Source organism: Abramis brama, assembly GCF_963993115.1.
Source record: "Abramis brama genome assembly, chromosome: 8".
NCBI lineage: Eukaryota > Metazoa > Chordata > Actinopteri > Cypriniformes > Leuciscidae > Abramis > Abramis brama.
In genome coordinates, this window is record NC_139970.1 from 20921125 (window position 1) to 20943226 (window position 22102).

The 22102-nt window shown below is 38.9% G+C and overlaps 1 protein-coding gene across 3 annotated transcripts in view; it reads left to right on the forward strand.

Moving 5' to 3' along the window:
• The window catches only part of pard3bb (par-3 family cell polarity regulator beta b), a 325627-nt gene that overhangs the window by 203314 nt on the left and 100211 nt on the right, over positions 1–22102 (forward strand). For all 3 annotated transcript variants that reach the window (XM_084121943.1, XM_084121945.1, XM_084121944.1), the window contains exons 17-18: positions 6526–6735; positions 13388–13613. In XM_084121943.1, the coding sequence (XP_083978069.1) occupies positions 6526–6735; positions 13388–13613 (436 nt within the window). The remainder of the gene's footprint in view (positions 1–6525; positions 6736–13387; positions 13614–22102) is intronic.

Below are 22102 nucleotides of genomic sequence, written 5' to 3' on the forward strand. Positions count from 1 at the left end.
TGCTGTTTAATATTTTTGTGGCAACTGTTACATTTTTTTTTTTTTTTGGATTATATGTTATACGGAAAATTCAAAAGAACAAATTTTTCTGAATTTTGTAACATTATAAATGTCTTTACTGTCACTTTTAATCAATGTGTCCTTGCTGAGTAAAATAATTTCTTTCAAAAACAAAATGCAGTCTCAAAAAGGCGGTTTAAAAATCGCTGGTGTTTCTTACTTCACAAACTACCTTGTAACCAATCACGTCAACGTGCGGGCGGGCTTTAGCATATCATTACTATTCCATGAAGCAAGGGAGTCTCAAGAGAAGCCAGGTTATCCCGGTATATTTTTGCTGTTATGATGAACTATATGCCTTTCTCCACTGAAGTTCTGAGTTGTTCAAAGCGTTCCTAAGGATGCTGATTGTTAGAAGGCAGCTGTCTGACTCTTAGATGGCGAACAGGAACATGGTTTGTGTAACATTAGCAACACATTATTAGCTGTTTGATAACATACTCAAGGCTAATCATATGTATTACCCTTAAGTAATACATATGATTGTGAGTGAGTGGAGGCGGGGCTAAGTAGCATATTCATGAATCTCCGTATACTAAATGAAGCAGGGTGTATAGTTACATTCAAGCTATTTTAAGGCATGAAGAACAAATTTTCACAGGAAAACACATTTAAATATGTCATTTTGGTGATCAAAGATGAGTTTGAAGGGATACAATTATTGACTACAGGGGGACTTTAAATCATTTAATGATGACTTTAAGTCATCTTGAGGCCCCCTTTTAAGTTTTTATTTTATTTTATTTTTTTAGGCCCCCTATTGGGTCCCGCCCCCTGGTTGAGTCCTGTTCGTGAAACATTCAGTCAGCTCAGCTCACACTCTTAGATCTGTGGGGGCCGACATTCACACTCACACATTCAAAACCAGCCCTGCCTACAGTGATCGAGCTCATAATGAGTTTCTGATTGATCGATACAATCTTTATTACATCAAAATAAGATGAAAGCTCTGGCTGGGAGGGTTTCTCTGTCTCGTGCTGGTATGAGGGTGAGGTTTAATGGTGTGTGCTGGTTACCAGTGCAAGTGACCATCCATCACCCTGCACTCAAAAAGTGACAGACCCCTCCGCCCACAACCATCAGTCTCCGAGAGCCGGCGACCCCCTTGCACACACTAACCCAATAAAGGTGATCCGTAATTATGAGATGCCTTTAAAGGTCTGCCGTAGGCAATTATCAAAGCCATACATCTCTCGCTGCGAAAATATCATAACAGCCCAGGATTACAGGTTTTTAATACCTGCACTGTAGTGATTAATGCCATCCGGTGGGGAGGAGAATGGGGTTTACAGTCTGTGTAGGATGTCCGAGTGTGTCTGAACTGTAACTGGCATATGTGTCTCTATCCTCTCTTCCTGCTTGAATACACCATTGAGTTTGATTGACAGACTCGGTAGGAGTATAACTCACAAAAAGCTGCTTCCTGAACACTGCACTTATGAACCGAGAGTAAGTGTTTCTGAGTGTGACAGGAAAACACGCATTACACTAAGATGGCTGACCTATCAAATGATTCACTCCACATATCTCTCTTTATAGTGTCTGTTAAATATGTTTGAAAAATGCTGCATACGGATAGCCTGGGAAAACCCAGACAACTTCCGGCAAATTTAGATTTGCTCTGCAAGTAGTCTGGCAAAGAGCTCATTCAAGCCCATTTCTAATCCGTCGAAATCGCGGCACCAATCAGAAACGTTGGGGCGGGCTTTACACAATGACGATCGCTCTGATTGGTTTTAGGTCTATCCAATATCCAGAGGCATTTGAGCGACGTCCGTTGGTGAAGCGCACCAACTTTTAAATGCATTATTATATTCAAATTGCAAACACATGAGGACAGTCTCCATGAAAGACCCACTGGCAGATGAACGTGCTACTACATTTCTCTCCGAAATGGTAGGAAATTAAATTAGATTTAATAGAGGATTTTAACTGTGACAAGATGATTGACAGGGCAGTTTACGTGACAGGATGCACGCGACCGTTAAAGATGACGTAGTAGTATGTAGTATGTCCCAAAGCTTGCCTACTTTTTTGCTACACATTCAAAAGTAAATACCTTTTCTTCACAAAAAAAAGTACATACTTTTATGGCGTAGTGTAACTTAGGCGAATTGGGACGCAGCATATGGCTTTACACGATGACGATCGCTCTGATTGGTTTTAGGTCTATCCAATTGCGCCCAGAGGCATTTGAGCGACGTCCGTTGGTGATTAGTTACCAACGGACTAATTCCCTTTGGAAATTAGTTATTAATGAAGCTTTGCCAGACTATAACTCAGTTACTACTGAGAATGGTCTGGTTTTAACCAGGCTAGCATACGGAGGTAGGAAGGCGACAAGGCACATCCTAATCCAGTGATTGTGTCACATCCTGTCTACTGGCATACCTTTATCAGATCAGCTTTTAGCCGCTTTTCCACCGTCGGGCCGAACAGTTCTTAGGATGTCAAGGGGCGGTTCCAGTTGTGTTTCCACTTGAGCCTGGTACGGCACGGTTACAAACCGTTCTCGGCCCAGAATTCTCTGCACTGTTGTCTAACCGCGCTAAACATGTTCTGGTAGAATCCGTGAAGTGACGTCGCAACTCAGAATTGGTCACTTGTCTGTTTCCTGGCTACCAGATTCTCTGTAGCTTGCTAATCGCTCTGTTTAAGTGACGTAAACCCCAAATAATAATATAATTAAAATAAATATCTGATCATCCTCCATAACGTGGTCGCTATACATCTCATTTAATCTGTAAACTCTTGTGTTACCAAGGCAACGACTGATGCTTTTGTATTACATTCCAAAGAGCGGGTGTTATTAGCCCCTGACTGGAAAATGTAACCGTAACTGTACCAGCTGGTCTGGATCAGCACGGAATGGGACGGTTGCGCAATTAGAACCATTCAGCCCGACGGTGGAAAAGTGTCTATTGATGTATCCATGCCTGTGAAATCCCATAATCCTGTGCTTTTGATTCCATGACAGATGGGTTAAAATATATAAAGCTTTCGGAAGCAGCCAAAGTTAGTTCACTTGGCGGCCATCTTGTCAATGCCTCAGGGCAGTTATTTGCTGCAGGAATGAGTCTTAAAACTCTAAAATAAATGAGCAATTTTGCGCATCCGCTTTCATTGTCCCAAAGTCAATGTGGTTTTTGAAGGGGTTTTTGGTTAAATGCCTAAAATAAGGTCTATGGTTAACACAAGCTCAAGATATGTTCACATTTTATCACTAATACTTCACTTAAAAAAAAAAAAAAGGATTACAGAGGTTGTCGTAAAAACACCCCCACATCATTATTATGTATTCTAATGATTTTATTTTATTTTTTCAGCGTGTACGTGGGTCTGATTAAAGCACGCTAGTATCCCGAGACACATATTTAAACTCTTCTCCTCCAAGCAAAAAGTTTTGGAGTCCTCTAAAGAGAAGACCTCTCAAAAGCTGCTTAATTCCATCAGCAGGCCGTGGGACAGAAGTAATTACGTTTGTGACACTAACTGTGCTCGTACAGAGAACGTTTCAGTCACGCTGGCTGGTACATCAGCGGCCTGCTATTTATAAACCTTCTCTCGCACAAATCCAGAGTCTGGACTGGAGCTCAGCTGCAGCGAACTCTCCCACTCCCTGACGCTCCGTACTGCTGCTAATGAACATTTCCCTATGATCCACCACTGCCTTGTGCTTGAAAGTCCAATTTAAGAGTGGTTTGCTTCGGTCTTTTCTGGTTAAACTTGAGGATTAGCCCTTGATAAGTAAAACTTGCTCTTTCAAAGTAATTCAAGTCGTCAGGGCTGTGGCCCGTTCTTAGTGCTCATTCTCACAACTGAAGGTATACTCTATCCAAAAATTAAAATTCTCTCTCATTGACTCACTCTCATGCCACCCCAGATGAATATGACTTTCCTTCTTCAGATGAACACAACTGAAGATTTTTAGAAAGTCCATATAATGTAAGTGTATGGGACCTCCAAAGTTGACGCTTTAAATACCACACAAAACAAGCACAATGGTAAAACATACTAGCCAAGCTAATGAGTCAATGGCTTTTGAAGCAAAATGATTATTGCTTGTGAGAAGAATATTAATAGTTTAAACCTTTATAACTATGAAACATTGCTTCCGGCCAACACATGCAGATTCATAAGTTCCCACTTGACGTTAATACCAGCATGTTGTGAAGTGTGATGGATTCTAAAGATTCAAAAAAAAAAAAAAAAAAGAATTAATTAATTAACACACATATTAATTAAACACATACACTACCTTTCAAAAGTTTGGGGTAGCTTTTTATTTATTTATTTAAAGTTTTTGTAAGTAGTCTGGAGTAATGACTGCTGAAAATTCAGGTTCACCATCACAACATATACATTTATTAAAATAGAAAACAGCTATTTTCAATTACTATAATATGTATAGTATACTATACTATAAAATACAGCCTTGGTGAGCAGAAATTACTTTTCAAAAGCGGTAAAAAATCCCATCCATCCATCCATAGTGTGTCACATGTATATCCACATATAATCCTTTGTCATCTTTTCATGGACTTTAATTTCTTGTCAAACTTCAAAGTTTGTCATCTGTTGTAATGTTACATGGAGACTTTCTCATCCAGCTGTGTCCTCATTTATGTCCACCCTCCCTATCTCTAAGCATGCCATTCCTCATCTCTCTCTCTCTCTCTCTCTCTCTCTCTCTCCCACATCTCAAATTATATGTGCATAAATTTCTCCTGTGTCATAATCCTGAGAGCCGAAAGCATGCAGCTGGGCCGGGCTGGGCTCATCTCGTCTGGCCTTCTCTGGCAGTTTGGAGGCCACACAGATTAAACGACTGATCCCACTTCCACTTTCATTTAAACGACCATTAGCCAAACAAAAAGGGGGGCCGGTGCCGGCAGCAGGCCAGGCTGATTGGAATTCCAGTGAGGCGCACCACCTGTCGATACGATGATTTCCTGATTCATGAATGCATTCTAGGAGCTGCAGCGCTTTAGCTAATGATTCTGGGTGTAGGAGACGTATCGAGAAGGGTGGGGTCGACGAAAGGAAGGATGGAGGTATGCAGAGTTGGAAAGCAGGGAGATAGAGAGATAGGGAAGGTGCTTCTGATTGATGGAGAAACGAGTCCCAGGGTTGAGCCTTCATCCATCATTCCCTGTGGAGACGCATGTTTAAAAAGTCATTTTCATTAGAGGAGAGAGAGTGTTTACAATCACACACACTCACAAACACACATACACTCACATACATGCTCGGTCTTATAAAGATCCACCTTTGGCACTTCAAACATTATTAACGTTTTGCTTTGTCTTCTTCTCAGAATGCATTTGGGAAACGCTCCAGTAGTCTCTATTGACCCACCATCTTTGATTAGCAATCAAATCACTGAAACAAATGAGCTAGCGTTTCACAAAGAACTATTAACATTTCCTAATACCAGTGATTGCTAGGCAGCAGAATGTAGTTGTAAAGCTTTAGTTAAGTTTAGGTTTGGTTTTGCAAAAAATGTAAAGGCGCTTTGCTGTTCACATGTCATGCCTTTGCAGAAATAAGAAAAAGTATGCAAGTAGTATGTAAAGAAATGCAAAAAAAGTAAACCAGTTGCAATGTACTATATAAATAGTACAATGGTTTCATCACAGACAGTTATATTTTAAATGTCATGCTTTCAGTGGAAGTTAAAGGAATATTTCAGGTTTAGTACAAGTTAAGCTCAATTGACAACATTTGTGGCAAAATGTTGATTACCACAACAATGTTCAATAGTACAGCCACAAGATGTAAAATATATATCACTAATGTTCTGTCTGTGAAGTTATAAATCTAGTTTTACAACACCATAAAACCTAAAACCCTTTAACCCTGTAAATAAAATAATTAAATAAAAATAACCACCTTTACAGCTGAAGTAATGCACATGTTTTTACAAATAAGTTAAGTGTTTATAATTGTATAAAAACACTTAATTTGCAAATCTCGCATTTAAATCCTCTAAATAGTTACCTAATTTACTGTTTGTAAGTACCCTACCGTAACCTTGACCCTTTAAAAAAAAAAAATATATATATATATATATATATATATATATATTATTATTTGTATAATTGTCTAATATATATATATATATATATATATATATATATATTAGAAATAAGGGTTGATTCTTTTCTTGTAGTAATAGCATCATGCCACAAAAGCTGTCAGTTTCGCTTAAATACTATTATTTTTGCCAGGAATATCGATTCAATGAGAGATTTTCAACTTTAATCTTAAATTTCTTTATTATCAAATTTACATGATGCAGAAATGGCACACCAAACACTAAGATGATCTGAAAACATTTAATTTGGCCTGAATTGATTGCAGAAATTTGTGAAGAAGATGTTAAGAATGAAAAGGAAAGGCATTTTTGGCAGGCTGTTGAATTGTCATTATGTGTTTTTATTTTTCCTCTTTGTTCTGTCTTAGTGAGCGGTGGTGTGGAGTTGGGACCCACGCTAGGCCTTAAGAAGTCCAGCTCTCTAGAGAGTCTGCAGACTGCCATGACAGAGGCCAAGAGGAACGAGCTGCTGCCCTTCCACAGGCCCCGCCCACACATGGTTAGAGGGCGTGGCTGCAACGAGAGCTTCCGCGCAGCAATCGACAAGTCATACGACGGCCCGCCAGAGGATGATGATGGTGAGCACCCACAATGCAGTAGTAACACTGTCAACCACAGAGGATTTAAAGGTGCAGTGTGTAGTAGCACCAGCTTTTGTGCCGCTTTTTAATACCAATTATTTTGAAAATGGTCAAAAAAACGAAAATATAGAATAAAAAACTGTATAGGCTACAAATAAAAAGATTGGGTTATTTAAGATTTTTTAATGTTATTTAAAGAAGTATTTTATTCTAACCAAGTCTGCATTTTTTTTTTTTTTTTTATCAAAAATAAAAACAATAATATTGTAATATATGATTACAACAACATTTTTTCTTTTTTCTTTTTTTGTAATCATTTATTTCCGTAATTTTCATCATCATTACTCCAGTCTTCAGTGTCACATGATCCTTCAGAAAGCATTCTAATATGCTGATTTGAGGTTGTGCTGCTTAATATTGTTGTGGAAACTAATATTTTTTTAAAGAATATAACGTTCAAAAGATAATTTATTTGAAATAGAAATCTTTTGTAACATTATAAATGTCTTTACTGTCACTATTGATCAATTTAATGCATCCTTTGCTAAATAAAAGTATTAGTTTCTCTCTCTCTCTCTCAAAGAAAAAATCTTACTCTGAACCTAAACTTTTGAATGGTAGTGTAAAGAGGAAAAAAAAATAGTAATAAGCGAGAATATAAAATAATAGTAAGAATTATAAATAAAAGTTAAAAGTAAGGCTTTTAAAGTTGCTACAGGTATATTCAGCATGTTGCTTTGATTCTCCTAGACTCACATAAGTCTGTAGTTGAACATGTTTATGCACAGGTGCTACATTAGTATGTGTAGTGATTGAGGATGTGTGTGTGTGAAGTCAGTGTGTGCCTGTTGAAGGAGAGTAATTGAGAGTAAAGTGTTTGGCTTTGTCCCTGTCATGTGCTTCCTCTTCCCACACACCAGCCTAATTGGCCCTTCCGTGAGACGACAGACTACAGACATGTGGCGAAAGAAGGAGAGAGTGTGAGAGAGGAGAAGGGTTGTTCATTAGGGTCAGTGTGAACAGATACGCCACAGCTGAAGATCCTGTCTCATGCACACACACATCCTGATGCAGTATCGAAATTCCCTATTCATGGAGATCAAGATCAAACCGGATCTCTTTGTTGTAAGACTTTCTCTGAAATTTCAACCTGAGATGTGGTTCAATTGTGCCACCCAGGATGACTTAGTTATGAGTTCATAGCTTAAAAACAAATTCATTAACACAAATTATCAGGACGTGTGAATACATCTGCTGTTTTCCATGGTGTGGAGATACCACACATACACTTACGTGTGCACACCCAGTTCTTCTGGTCAAGAAAACAGCGGCAGCTTATTGCTAATTACTGAGGACAGTAATTAGGCACACAGCGTTCCACTCACTTCTCATTATTGCCCCTGTTGTGGTAGGATAATCTGCCTGTGTGTGTGTGTGTGTGTGTGTGTGTGTGTGTGTGCGTGCGTGCGTGCGTGCGTGGTCCAGATAAACCGTACATAATGAGGACAAAATTTCCCAACAAAGATGTATCCGAAATCCTTGTCCATGTGGGGATCTTTTTTGGCCCCCATGAGAAAAACAGCAAATAAATCAGACTAAGTGATGTTTTTTGAGAATGTAAAAATGCAGAAGGTTTTCTGTGATGGGTAGGTTTAGGGGTAGGGTTAGTGTAAGGCAGTGTTCACCAATCTCGGTCCTGGAGGGCCGCTGTCCTGCAGAGTTTAGCTCCAACCCCAATTAAACACACCTGAACCAGCTAATCAAGGTCTCACTAGGCATACTAGAAACTTTCAAACAGGTGTGTTGGAGCTGGTTGGAGCTAAACTCTGCAGGACAGCGGCCCTCCAGGACCGAGATTGGTGAACCCTGGTGTAAGGGGATTGAATATACAGTTCATACAGTATAAAAATCATTGTCTATCGAAAGTCCCCATAAAACATGAAAGCACAACGTGTGTGTGTGCGTGTTTGCATGCCTGTGTGATTATTTACATACATATGTTTATCAATCTTTTCATACATACCCTTGTGTAAAAGAAGCATACTTTTAAAATGTGTACTTATTATGAAAAAGTATACTAACGAATATACTCAGGTGTTAACTGAATGTAATGTTTTCAGACACTTAATTGCATGTTAATTGATATTAAATTAAAACGTCTTAGTGTATATTAAATTCAGTTAGCTGACCTTTTAGTGTTTTGACCCACTTAAATGGTACTTAAGAACATTTTTATAAATAATTTCATAATTACTTTTAATGTCTTTGAAATCTGGTTAGTGTACTGTTGAATGTACTGACATCATTTGTGGTAATCTAAAGTATACTACAGTATAATGTAATTTCTATTGAAGCATGTATGTCATGTATTTAAACGTATATCTAATTAAACATGTGAAATTATGAAGCTGCAATTTAATACATTTAATATATATAGAATGACTAAAAAGCTATCCAGGCTTTAAAAAAAATGATAATCAAGTACTTAACATGTGCTTTAGTATGTTACTTCAATAAAGCATGACTAAATATTAAAACAGAATTTAAAATATAGCCCTACTTTCAATTTGGCATTATTACAATGTCTACATTATTACAATGTCTACTAAAAATGTACTCAAGGGTTTATCTATTTACTCTTAAGTGGCATTTTATTTATTTAATATAATATCTGAGTACACTTTTTTTTTTAAATATGCTATTTAAGATTTGAAGTACACTACAAGTGCACATTCAGTGCAATTAAACACACTTCTTTTTCTTTTTAGGGTATTTCACACTTCTATAGTTTCTAATAAATATTTCCATCCTTCTCAGTTTTCTGAATACTAATCCATGCTGAATTGTTTGTCTTTGTGCCATTGTATGATAATGTTGGATCTGGTTTAAACAGCTTGGATTACAATTTTTGTTTGTGGTGGAGTTTGTTTATGTGACATTCACAGAGTGTCGCCATTGAATGACATGAACCATCAACTTATTACAGTGACAAATCCCCCTGGAGCAACCTAGGGTTAAGTGCCCTGCTCAAGGGCACAGTGGTGATATTCTCAGCCTCAGACAGCACATCCATCGACAGCCCATGATATGTTACGATGTATATTGCATATAAAGTAGCAAGAATCGACTGAAAAATGTCGGTTCCAGTCTGATTGGCTGCTACACAACTTCAGGAGTCTGGGTGCAGGTTTTGATTAGTCTACCAAGAAACAGTCATACTTACAAGGTATTGGGCTGGAATAAAGAATGCTTTTAAGGAAGAACTAATCACCAAGGTTTGCGAATTTTATGGGATCAGGTATTTAGAATTTTTTCAAGTAGATATTAAACCAGATATTCACTGGCAGATCTAAACATTCTGATTTTGCTTTATATCTTTGTGAAATAGTTGCTATTGTTATCAGGCACACAGTGGTTAAGGAATGAAATCTTTAGGAATTTAACAATTCTGGTTCCAATTTCTCATAACAATTCCACTTCCTGAACGCTCCATTCAATGATTATTTTAATACTTTTGAGGAAGAAATCAAGAAATATGCATTGTTTGAACCTGAAACTTCCAGTTGCGGGCCTTGAGCCTTAACCACTACACCACCAGCCCAAGGAAAAAAATCAAGACGATGCAGTCTACCAAGAGGCCTTCTCACATGGAGAAGAAACCATATAAATATCAAAAGCCATACATCAGTGAAGATGATAAACAGAGGCATTTAAGGAAGGGATTTATTTCCCTTTGAAATGGTTTCCATTATTTCACTTTGAGCTCACAGCAGTGTCATTATAGCTTTATTATGTAAGGCTTTCAGAGCATAGGTACTGCTCTCTAAGTCCTCAAGCCCTGCTCTTTTTAAGTGTTTTCGTATTGAGACGTGAGCATGATGGGAAATATCTCCCCTTTTTTCTTTATCCTTTCTCACCATTCCCCCCCCCCCCCTCCCGGCGTTTAGCATTGTATTCAGCGGATTGATATTTACAATAAGCCTTTGCGCTGGTCCGAACAAAAGAGTTCTCTGATGCATATTAGAGAAGTGGGAGCTGGAGCAGGCCTTTGAGGTTCCTCTGTGTCTCCGAATAATAGGGCGGCTGTACGGTCATTACCGAGCCGCCCGCTTCAATGCTAGTTTAAACATGCGAATCGGTGTTTGTTTGTGTAGAAATCAGGCCATGGGGAAACGGATGCTGCTGTTGGCCTTGGACTAGGCCTCGGAAGAACCGACTTGTCCTCGAACTCGTTTGTGTAGGCGAGGCTCAGAGAGTTTTGCATGCTTTTTTTATTTTTTCATTTTGTTTATCTCTGTCTTTCAATATGGAAGCGGTTCACAGTCATACTGAATGCAATATATTCTTTATCGCCAAGTAAGAGATGTGTATTTTTCATGACTTTCCTGTTTTCCTTTTCCACGTAAAAGTTACAGGGGCAATCCTAGCTCTCAGCATGTTAGTACTTCTGTTGTAGTAGAAATAAATAAACCCCACATATGATGTCATTTTAATCTTTATTTTTAGTGTTTGTGTTAACATTTTCATTGCTTTTATATAATTCAATTAAAATCATTTTAAGACTTATTGGGCCCCCCTGGCAGTTTGCTGAGGCCTCCTGGTTGAGAACCACCGTATTAAATAATACTAAAACAAAAAATGGTCGTAACATATTTCATTATTTTATTTTTAAAAAAACAATACTGCTTTTGATTTTAATATTTAATGAGAAGTTTTCATTTGAACTGCTCCTAATGCCTGGTTCAGACTACATGATCTCAACCCGATTTTGGCACGATCGGTTTGATGTAGGGTGTTGTGGTGATTTGTAAACGACAATGGAATGCAAGAATCGATTGTTTCATCTTGTATAGTGTGTCATAGGGAACAACAGCCAACGCCACGTCTCTAATGCTTCACTAGGTCACGACAGAAAAACTAGCATGTTTCATTTTTTTATTATTTTGTCACATCTGGGGAGTTGACCAATATGAGCACAGACGCTCTTCCCGTACACAGCTTTCAAACATGGCGAAACGAGATGATGGTATTGGTGCTGCTAGGTGAAATTATGCGATGGAGGAAAGGTTCATGGAGTTATGGCAACAATACTCCTGAGTTTATAATGTTTCCTCAAGGGTCTACCATGACAGAGTGAAAAAAGATAAATGCTGGTGAACAATAGCGGAGATGCTTCAGCAGCCTGATACTGGAATTAGCATTAAGCTAACACAGTGCTTCGGTAGTGTTTACACTCTTGTTTCTGGAAGTCAGTCCCTAGTTCCACCTTCTCTATGACATCACGCACATCGTTAAAGACGGCAAGTGATGATTGGTCGGGAAGTAACGTATAGTCTGACATGTTTCTTCTCAATGACACGACAAGAACTTAGCAGTCAAAATCGCATAATCTGATACGGTGTCGTAACAGACAAAAACACTGTGTAGTCTAAACCCAGCATTAGAGTAATTTGGACTACACTGTGTGTTTGGATTCACTAACAAGTCTGGCTCATAACAGTCATACATTTACATATCAGTTTACACTGTCGATTATTGATACATTGGTATCAATGGAAGAATGCATGTGAAAGAACCAAATAACTGCTAATTTAATGTCAATTGGTCGATTAATCAGCTTGGCGAATTAAAAGATTTGGTATTTCTGCCTCGTATCAGTTATGCCACCAGCTTTGTCAAAAGCTTTTAAGAAATTGTCTCATGTTTCAGTTATTTTTCGCAATTCTATGTAGTTTGTCATTGTAAGTGTAAATATTGGTCACCCTGCTCTCTACGCCTCCATATCAGCCATTGAAAAACATATTACTCAACCAGCAATCTTTCGGTTTCCAGCCCTGATCTCACTTGTCTCTTCACGGTCTAATTGTCTTTTCCCTTGTCATATGTTGGCCTGTAAGATACAACTAGCCATCAATAAATCACAGCGTACAGGGCTATCTGGACCTTCCCTTGAGCTACAAGTGGAGGGTTAGTAAGATGGCCGCTGTGAGGCTTATGAAAGACTGATGCTTTTTCGCACGTCTCCTCATCTCTCTTTTATCACGCTCTCTGAGGCGGCCTGGTAAACGTACATCTGCTCCCAGCACCACCGCCACCATCTGACAAACCTCAGAGCGCAGACACATAATGCAGCCGCGATTGATCGCCACACACACATACAGTGCCCCACAGTGGATAGCCAGTAACAGATGGTTATGTCAGCAGGTTCCTCAGTTACTCAAGCCTCTTTTTTTTCCACTTTTTCCAATGCTAATCTTTCTCTTCCTCTTCCTCCGCCTCTTTCTATCCAGTTATCTGCATCACTTCTTTCTTTTTTCTCCAGATTATGATAATTTATGATGCACCAGGGCAGATTAGCTGGAAAAAAAATATCTATGAAGAGATCTTTAATATTTCCTCGACTCCAACTGAGATATAGGCCACACTAGCACTAGGCCGTTTGAAGGTAAATACTGAGTGAATATAGAAATCTGTCAGCCAGTTGAGTTTTTGCAATGCCGTTTATACCATGGTAGATACATTTGTGCAGTTTGTTAAATAAACACATGAAGAAATGTGCAATAAATATGTATATTTTGGTTATGCTGCCCAATTGTAGGGAACTACAGTATATGTTCATATTTTATGTTTGCTTCTTGTATTGAAATAGATGAGGGGTCCGACCAGAGCTCTGGACGAGACACTCCAGTCAGTGGCTCCTCCAGACAAGGTGCGGGAGACAATGAGGAGAACAAGAAAGACAAAAAGAAGAAGGCCAAAGGCAAAAAGAAAGACAAGTTGAAAAGCAAAGGAAAGGAGAAAGAGAAGAAGAAATCAGAGGAGGTCGGTGATGAGTTGGATAAGAAGACCAAGAAGAAAGGATTTGGGTTGCTGAGGTAAGACCCCAGTTCTTTGTGTTTGTATTTCCTTTTGTCTGTCCCTCTCCTCTTCTGTCTTTGTTGTTTTTTGTTGCCTCTCTTAAGAGTTTCCCCAAAAATGAAAATACTGTCATCATTTACTCAAGTATGACTTTCTTTCTTCCGTGGAACACAAAAGGAGATGCTTTGAAATATATTTGTATATAAGTGCAAGGACTGAAGCTTTCAAGCTTCAAAAAGACAGAAAAGCATCATAAAAAATATCATGAAGATGGCCCATTTGACTTGTCTTCATCATCTGAAGTAATTTTTCTTGTGACAAATAGTCCAAAATGTTAAGTTGTTATTCACTGATTATCTTCCCAGTGAGCCTGTTAATTGTTGCAAATGGATTGAGTAAGGGAGTTGAACTCGAGAATCAGGTGAGCCACGTTAGAGAATGAACAATTCATTGAATTCACTGATTCATTGAAGTGATCCGATTCAAAAGAGCTGTTCATTCAAGAATCTGATGCCGCTGCTTCACTTATGACTTCTAACAGGGGTGTGATTCTTCCGGATAAATCCGGAAATCAGGCTTTTCCGACCTGAAAATGATGCTCTTGTAAATCATGCAAATCCGCTTTTTTTTTTTTTCACGGGTCGCGCGCAAAGCACGGTTTGGGTATTGGTAAACATAATGACCGCTCACCGCTGTCAATGTTTTTTGTGCCTCTGATTCATGTCTTCATGTCACTCCGCAAGTAGTCCATTCATTTGTCACGATGGAACTTCATTCAAAGCAGAGCTCCACCAAAGAGCCTGCACTCGTTGCGGAAGGTTATCTAAAGTGTGCTAAGAATTTTGGACGTGTTGGGCGAACTATTTATTTTCTTAGCTGAAGCCGACAACGGGACAAAATAAATAATAAAAAAAATCGAGCATTTTGCAAATCGAAACATAGTAGGTGCGCCGTATATTTTCCTGCTTTTTTGTCCTTTGCCAATCACACGTATATGTTCTAAGGAGAGCTAGGGCAAATGTCCGGTAAATAATGACTTTAAAAATGTTGCGTTCTTTTTTGAAACTTAAAAAACTCAAAAGAGAGACCAGCACAATTCTTAAACATTCTTTTGTGTTCTGCAGAATAAATAAAGTCATACAGGTTTGGAGCGAACATAAAGGTAAGTAAATAATTGCACATGATTTTCAGGTCAGTATAGATGTTAATTTGACACGTGCTAAGCTGTGGTGTTGGGTCGCTGGGCGGTCACGTGTCGTGTGGCGGAATGTTGGCTCGAGTTGCTGTTTGGGCGCTCTGCTGGCTCATGCTCGCGGTTGAAAGTGTCTCGACCCGCTTGCGTGTATGTAACTGACTTTGACCGCTGGTAAACAGAGTAGTCAGCTTCACCTCCATATGGCACGCCATCTCTGCGTCACAGCGCTCAATCTCCCCTGTCTTCACACTGCACCAGTGCCAAGCCTAATTTGCATCACGGTGGGCACCTGTGCCAACCCCTGCCCATCTGCCCGTCGATCGACTGGCCGGCCGGCACTGGCTCCAGCACCAGCAAGACCAGGCGGCTCCATCACAGTGGAGGACGACCCGCATGAGTGATTCTACAAATCAGAGCATGGACGCCCCGGCAGGCTCCACCTAACGGGCAATTAGCTCTATAATTGTTTTAATTTGGATGGCTGCCGGGAAAACTGAAAAGCACACCACGCCGAATATTCCAACAGAGAGAGAGAAATAGAAACAGCAGAGAGAGGGAAAACAGCCGGAGAACATGATTCAGCTGGTGTCTTTCTCAAGGTGAACCGTCTCGACCTGTCAGGAAGTGGGGGCTACGACGCGGCTCTCGCTTCTGTTAATCCGACTCAGTCTGACTCGGCCTGATCCCACTGTTTTTCCTCTTCCGTGCGTCTGTCGAGAGTCTGCCAGAGCGCCCACTGCGGCCAGCTCTGCTCCCGCACCCATGCAATCATTCTAATGCGCACCGTTGTTCTGAGGTGATAAGCGTTTATGTGTTGGCTTGTCAGTGGTTGATGGGGTGAGGAATGTAAAGGTTATTGAAAACCACCGTAGTTTTATTTATTTATATTTGGATGGCAGCGGGGATTAGAGATGTGGGTTCAAGAGGCGTTTGGTGGCGTAGCGTGCCATGGAATTCGACACAGCCTTCGCTTAAAGCTGACGTAACCCAGAATCTTTTTGCTGCAAGATTGCCCTGTCACCCTGCATGGGCCAAATATCCACGGATTAAATGGACTGAAAATGTGTTTATAGAAAAGTGGAATTCTCCATAAGTTTGTGAACATTCCTGCATAGCTTTTTTACAATGCTGTCTAAAGTAACTGATGAGTCTTTGCTTAACATGACTTTCATTGTGAGGTTGTGTGTCTGCATAAACCCTTATTCTTTGGAACTGTCAGATTGTCAAGGTTACCACAAACACTCTCTCTCTCTCTCTCTCTCTCTCTCTCTCTCTCTCTCTCTCTCTCTCTCTCTCTCTCTCTCTCTCTCTCTCTCTCTCTCTCTCTCTCTCTCTCTCTCTCTCTCGCTCTCTCTCTCTCTGTGTGTGTAGGTCTCTTATTTTTTGCGTCATTAGCTTATTTATTTTGCAACTCTGACAGTCAGCAGTTAATAATGTTTGTTTGAGAAGTTGAATTGGAAAGTACCTAGAGAACAGTGTCTCATGCAGTCTCGTATAAACATCATCCTGAATCAGTTATGAATGAATCACTTTCCAAAGAGAATAATCTCTACCAAATGGGCATTTGTGTTTCATCTCTTTTTTTGTGTAATTTTAGTTGGTTCAATTATAGGCTACATAGCTCATTTTGCCCTTAAAGGAATAGTTCAACCAAAAGTGAAAATTACCCCATAACTTAGGAGAAAGAAAGAAGAAAGTCATATACACCTAGGATGGCTTAAGGGTGAGTTAATTATGGGATAGTTTTCATTTTTGGGTGAACTATTCCTTTAAGTGACCTGCTCTTAATGAATGTCAAGGGCTGACGCAACAAACTTTTTTAACACATTTTTTATTCCATTTTTATTCCCCTTGTATTTGTCCTTATATGTTTTACATGCAACCAGGGACTAAAACAGCTCAAGCATTGTGTAGATCGATGAACAATTATTGACTGCTCTTTTCAATTAGCATTATGTGTATTTGTGATGTCTGACCTCAAAGGTTAAGAGCAGGTGAAGTACACCCCTTGAGGACCGTGACCTCTAGTCCCACCAACTGTAAATCAGAGAGTGTTTCCAAGTGCTCGAAGTGTCTCTCAATGAAGAAACAGTCTTCATTTACGATGTTTAAAGAGAGAGGTAATTCACTAAACATTGTTGCCATCATCATTTGCTCATCCTTATGTTGTTACAGACATGTATGCTGTTAATTTACATGTTCCAAAAAGAAGACAGTTTGGAATGAATTAATTATTATGCAATTGTCATTTTTGGGTGAATTATTCCTTTAATTCAGGAGATGCTGAGAGAGGTATTTCAGTCTGTTTACCAGATTTGTATAATTGAATGTCAGCCATCTTGTTGTTTAGTGTGCCAATGAGGCTATAGACACAGTTTGGGTTCTCTAATACTAAATATGAATGTCTTATTTGAGGTCAGAATCCCTATAGACATTGTCACTGTCTGGTTGAAATGTTTATTTTCTGGCTTAGTTTCTTCTTCTGTTTTCTATCTCTGTTTTATATGTGCCTGTTAAATCTTTTGCTGGCCAGTGTGGATGGTATTTTGTTCTCTGCCTGGCTCAGATACAATATTATTGGCCACTACTTAGTGCCCAGTGGGAGTCACTGGCTAGTGTCCATTCTGCAGATTGTGGCCATGTTGATCTGGTGGTAGCTGTGTCTGTGGGTCAGAGCAGTGCTGCAAATCTGGCATATTAAGCCAGGATAGTGCCCTGTAGCTCGGTAATAAACATATGACAAAAGAGGAAAATCAACCTTTTATGTTACACTGTATCTCAGTCCTTAGCATTCAAAGGCCCATGCTGAAGTAGAGTTCATCAAAAATAGCCTTTCCACAAGCTCAGGTATACACTAATATAAAGGTGTTATACACGCAAATACAAAATGCCATTATGTAACACACCTGACACTAATAATGCAATAAACATGAACATAAGATGCAACATAAAACCCTAAAGAACTGATAACAAATTCTAACAAGAAACAAACAAACAAAATACCATCAAATTTAAAGTTATCAAAATGTTTGTTTGTTTTTTTTTTAACTATAAATTGTAGGATGACTGATTGTTAACCTGTTGTTTACTTCCAAGATCTGTAAATTTACCAGTATCTTACATAAAATGTCAAAATATATTCACTATAGTTTTCACTATAGTGGTAAGGAATTAACAGTGTTTTTTGTTTTTTTGTTTTTAAATGACAAAATAAATATTTTACTGTGTGGGTATGTATAGCATTATAGCAGTTGCATGGCTGTTTAAGCTAACACCGTTGCTCTATGAGCTGCCTACCTAGACAGCATCATATAGGCACTCTACTGATATTAATTATTTCATCAAATGCTGAAAAGTACAGTATTGATAAAAAAGTCAAATCATTGATTTTACCCAGTGCTTTTGTGTCTTCTATGTATGTTTATCCTCACTGTATCACAATTTTAGCTTAGCAACATGCTAACATCAGATTCCATTTGGAATCAGTGAGTTGAGCTCCCTTTGTGTTTCCCACCTTTGTGTGTACAGTATATTGTTTAGTGTTAGTACGTTTAAATGTGTGCATTTGTGTGTTGTGTTAAATTAGTGGTATAGTGTGTTTGTGTGACAAACTGATTATTTAGCACTACAAGAGAACTGTATAGCTTGCGTGGGTGTATGTAACAGAGATGGAGTAGCTCTATGGGAGGGTAAGGTATAGCCTCAGGTGGAGGATGGGACCCATTAGGATGTTTTACATCTTGCAGACAGATGGAGGCCCGTGTGGACTGCCAAATGCCTCTCATTTTGCTGCTGTGACACACAAACACACACCCTTAACAACACACACACACACACACACACACACACACACATATTACACTGGCTAACACACACAATTATTTGAGACCTACAGTTGCAAATGTCACAGCACACACAGTGCTTACAGTGCTTTGCATCTCATAGCCACAAGTGTTTATCAGCATTTTTCGATGTCTTTCAACCTGGATCATCCGATCTGAATTGGAAGTCTTTTTTTTTTTTTACTTCTCTTTACTTTTTTTCTCATTTTGCAGTAATCCCTATTTCCTGAAGTCAGATCTGAGACATTTCTTTTCAGACACTTTAAACGTCTCTCAGTAAAACTACATACAGCGTTAAACACTTCCAGACTTTTATCTCATCAACCCTGCTACTTTTTATCAGAAATGAAATATTACATAATTAAACTTAATGTGAAGCAATTCAGCAAAATTGCTGTTCCTCAAAGCCTCTCGGCTTGCATGTAAAACTGTGACCCGAGCACATGACTGTCTCCCATTAGAGGCGAGGGAGGAATGCGGCTTGCAGCTTTACCTTTTAAGGCGAAAGATTAACAGGGTGTCTTTTCGAACAGCCATGTTTGATAAACAATTTTGAAGTGCTGTACCATGCTGGAAACAAGTCTGTGTAAACCAGCTTTTTTAACTGAAAACCATGAGATACTGATGGAGTGGAGAGGTGGAATGAGAGAGAATGAAAGAGAAAGTTCCTGTGTGTGTGTGTGTGTGTGTGTGTGTGTGTAATGATAGTGCTTTTCTCCCAGCAGATGTTTATGTAGAGGAGAGAGTGAGAACAAGTGTTCACTACTCATGCTACTGCCATTAACAGAGACTGCAGCAGGCCTGCTCCCTCCATTCTGTCACCAGCTGTCCTCTTTTCTTTCTCACTCTTCTGCCTCTCTCCTTTCATTTTTCCTCACATCTCTGCCATTTTGCCTTCCAGCAAATTCCACCACAGCTGCCGTGATAGCGGATCTTTTCTTTGTGAAGAATTTCTGATAACACTATTAATAAGACTTAAAATAGTATTTAAGCAAAAGAATGTTTCATAAGAGTTATTCATTTACTGTTTATTCATTTACTGTTTGTCAATCTGATTTATTAAAACCCAATGGTTCATATACACTAAAAAAAAAGTTGCTGCCTTAAACTTAGTACAATCAACTTGAATGTTTAAGTCATTTCAACTTAAATTACATGAAACTGACTTAAAAAAAATCTTGTACAACTTATGCAAAAGTATAAATTGCTTAACTTATTTTGATGAGCTAAAGCAATGTAAAAACAGATGTTGTCATAACTTATTGATCATATATATTTTTCATTTGGAGGGAAAAAACTTTTTGAGACTGTTTCGTTAATCTATTCATCTGATTCATTAAGCCCACAGGTTTATAATAATTATTAATTTGTGAAAGGAAAGTTTTGAGACGGATTCATAAATCTAGTCAACTGATTTATTAAAATAAATGAGTTTATAAGATGATGCATTTGCGAATTTGGCACTATTGAACGACTCAGTTGAAAGATGCCAAATAGTGAAGGAAGCACTGCCATCTACTTTATGGTGATGTTCACCTGTATTCTTGTACTTGCATTCGAAAACAGATATATGCTCAAGTCTTGAGTTGAACTTTTAATTTGATACAGTGTCTTGAAAATGCAACACACTTTGCGCAAGATGGTGAGAAAACTGTGGCGAAAGTTGCAAAGTTCAAAGATGCCAGTCAAGCGCATATTAACATTGGCCAATGAAAACACAGTAATGACATTTAAATACACCATTAAAAGCTAGTTGTTCAGTTTGGTTCTGAACACTCCTGCATATAATTTAAATCCAGTTATCACTACCCGAGTAGTTAATTTGGTTGTAGAATGCGGTTGTCACTCCTGTAAATTACTAAACTGTGTCAGAAAAGGATTGAACACCAGAAGGTGAAGTGACAACAAAATGTAGCTGCAGTGTGTATGCCTGTGTGTTAAAAGTAGTGCAGGAAGAACATTTCAATTATTTATCAATTAGTTCATTTAATTATACCAATTAATTCAAATAAAGATTTCCTACCTACTTTATTTATTCACTGCCACTTTATTTATTTATTTATTTATTTATTGTTTGTCACATTTGTGAGCATTTTAGTCATAGTCTGGAGTAATGTTGAGTCATAGTCATATTTTACTTTTGTCTTTCAAAGGCACCGTTCCACCAGGATGATGCTCAGTGAGGTTGACAGGTACATGCTGGCGGCATCTTCAACTCATCTGTTGTCAAATTCATATTTAGCTCGACTGAGATTGATTTATTGTGTGTATGTGCATGTTTGTACATCTGTGATTATTTATATGTGAATATGACTGCATGCATGTGCTTGACCTTGCGTGCATGTGTGTGTGTGTGTGAGTGAGAGCACTGGTGTGTGACCTTTAGTGAGTGTGCTAATGGCCTCTAAAAGCTTCTGAAACAAGTGTCGGAGTCACAGATGGTGCAACTTACCTCATCCCTCCCTCACAGACCTGCTGACGGAGTGACAGCCCCCCTTGTTCCTCGTCTCTCTCTCTCAATTAACACATTTCATAATGTCTTTCCTGCTGTATGTTTGTATGTTAGATCAAGTCAACAACAAAGTCTGATACTCATCAGAAAAAACCTGACACCATTGCACGTCAAGAGACACATGACTGCCTATTCAGATTGCCTTAGGCACGCTTAAAAATGTATGACTGTCATTGCATTATATAACAAAATACAAAAACAGCTGGCATTTATTTTTTTAAATAAATGACTTTTTTCCAAGCATAACATTTCACAAAAAGTATTATGACACATTTTGTTTGTCAAACGTTAGTGGATGTGCATAGTTAATGTGGTTACACCTGGTATCAGATGCCCACTTTGATATTTTTTAATCAATGCAATGACATTTTTAAGCATCACTTAAGTGTCCAAATATCTCTTGGGACCATTTTAAATGTGAGAAGCTTTGCTGGTCTTTCTTTATCAGATGATAGGGCGTCTAGAATTTAGATCAACTACCGGCCTCCCTCTCTTAAAATCCCTACTAGGACTATAAAACCATGCTCATGTAAGTCCTCAATGGCGACAGCTGCCCACGCCGGCGCCCACCTCACCTTTACGAGCGCTGTGATCTGGAGATAGTTTTATTTCTGTGAAAGGGTATGGTCGTCTCAGTCTTCAGTTCACCATGGTAACAGTATCACCGGGAGGTTCATGCGTGCGGTTCGAGTGGAGGAATACAGTAGCTAACAGGCCGCCGCTGTTCTCTCCTCCATCTACATATGAATCACTAAAAGGCCTCTTTAATGGAAGTTCAATCATCTCCCCTATGATTCCCAAGATGCAATGTCCTGATTAAGATGATTGGATGAATGGAAAATGGCATGAATATGTGATTGGGTCTGTGTGTCCCACTGCTGAATGGGTCTTTTCTTTTTATTCTTTTTTTTCCCCATCTGTAGCACCTATGTGCTAAGCCTCTTGTTCCAACGTATC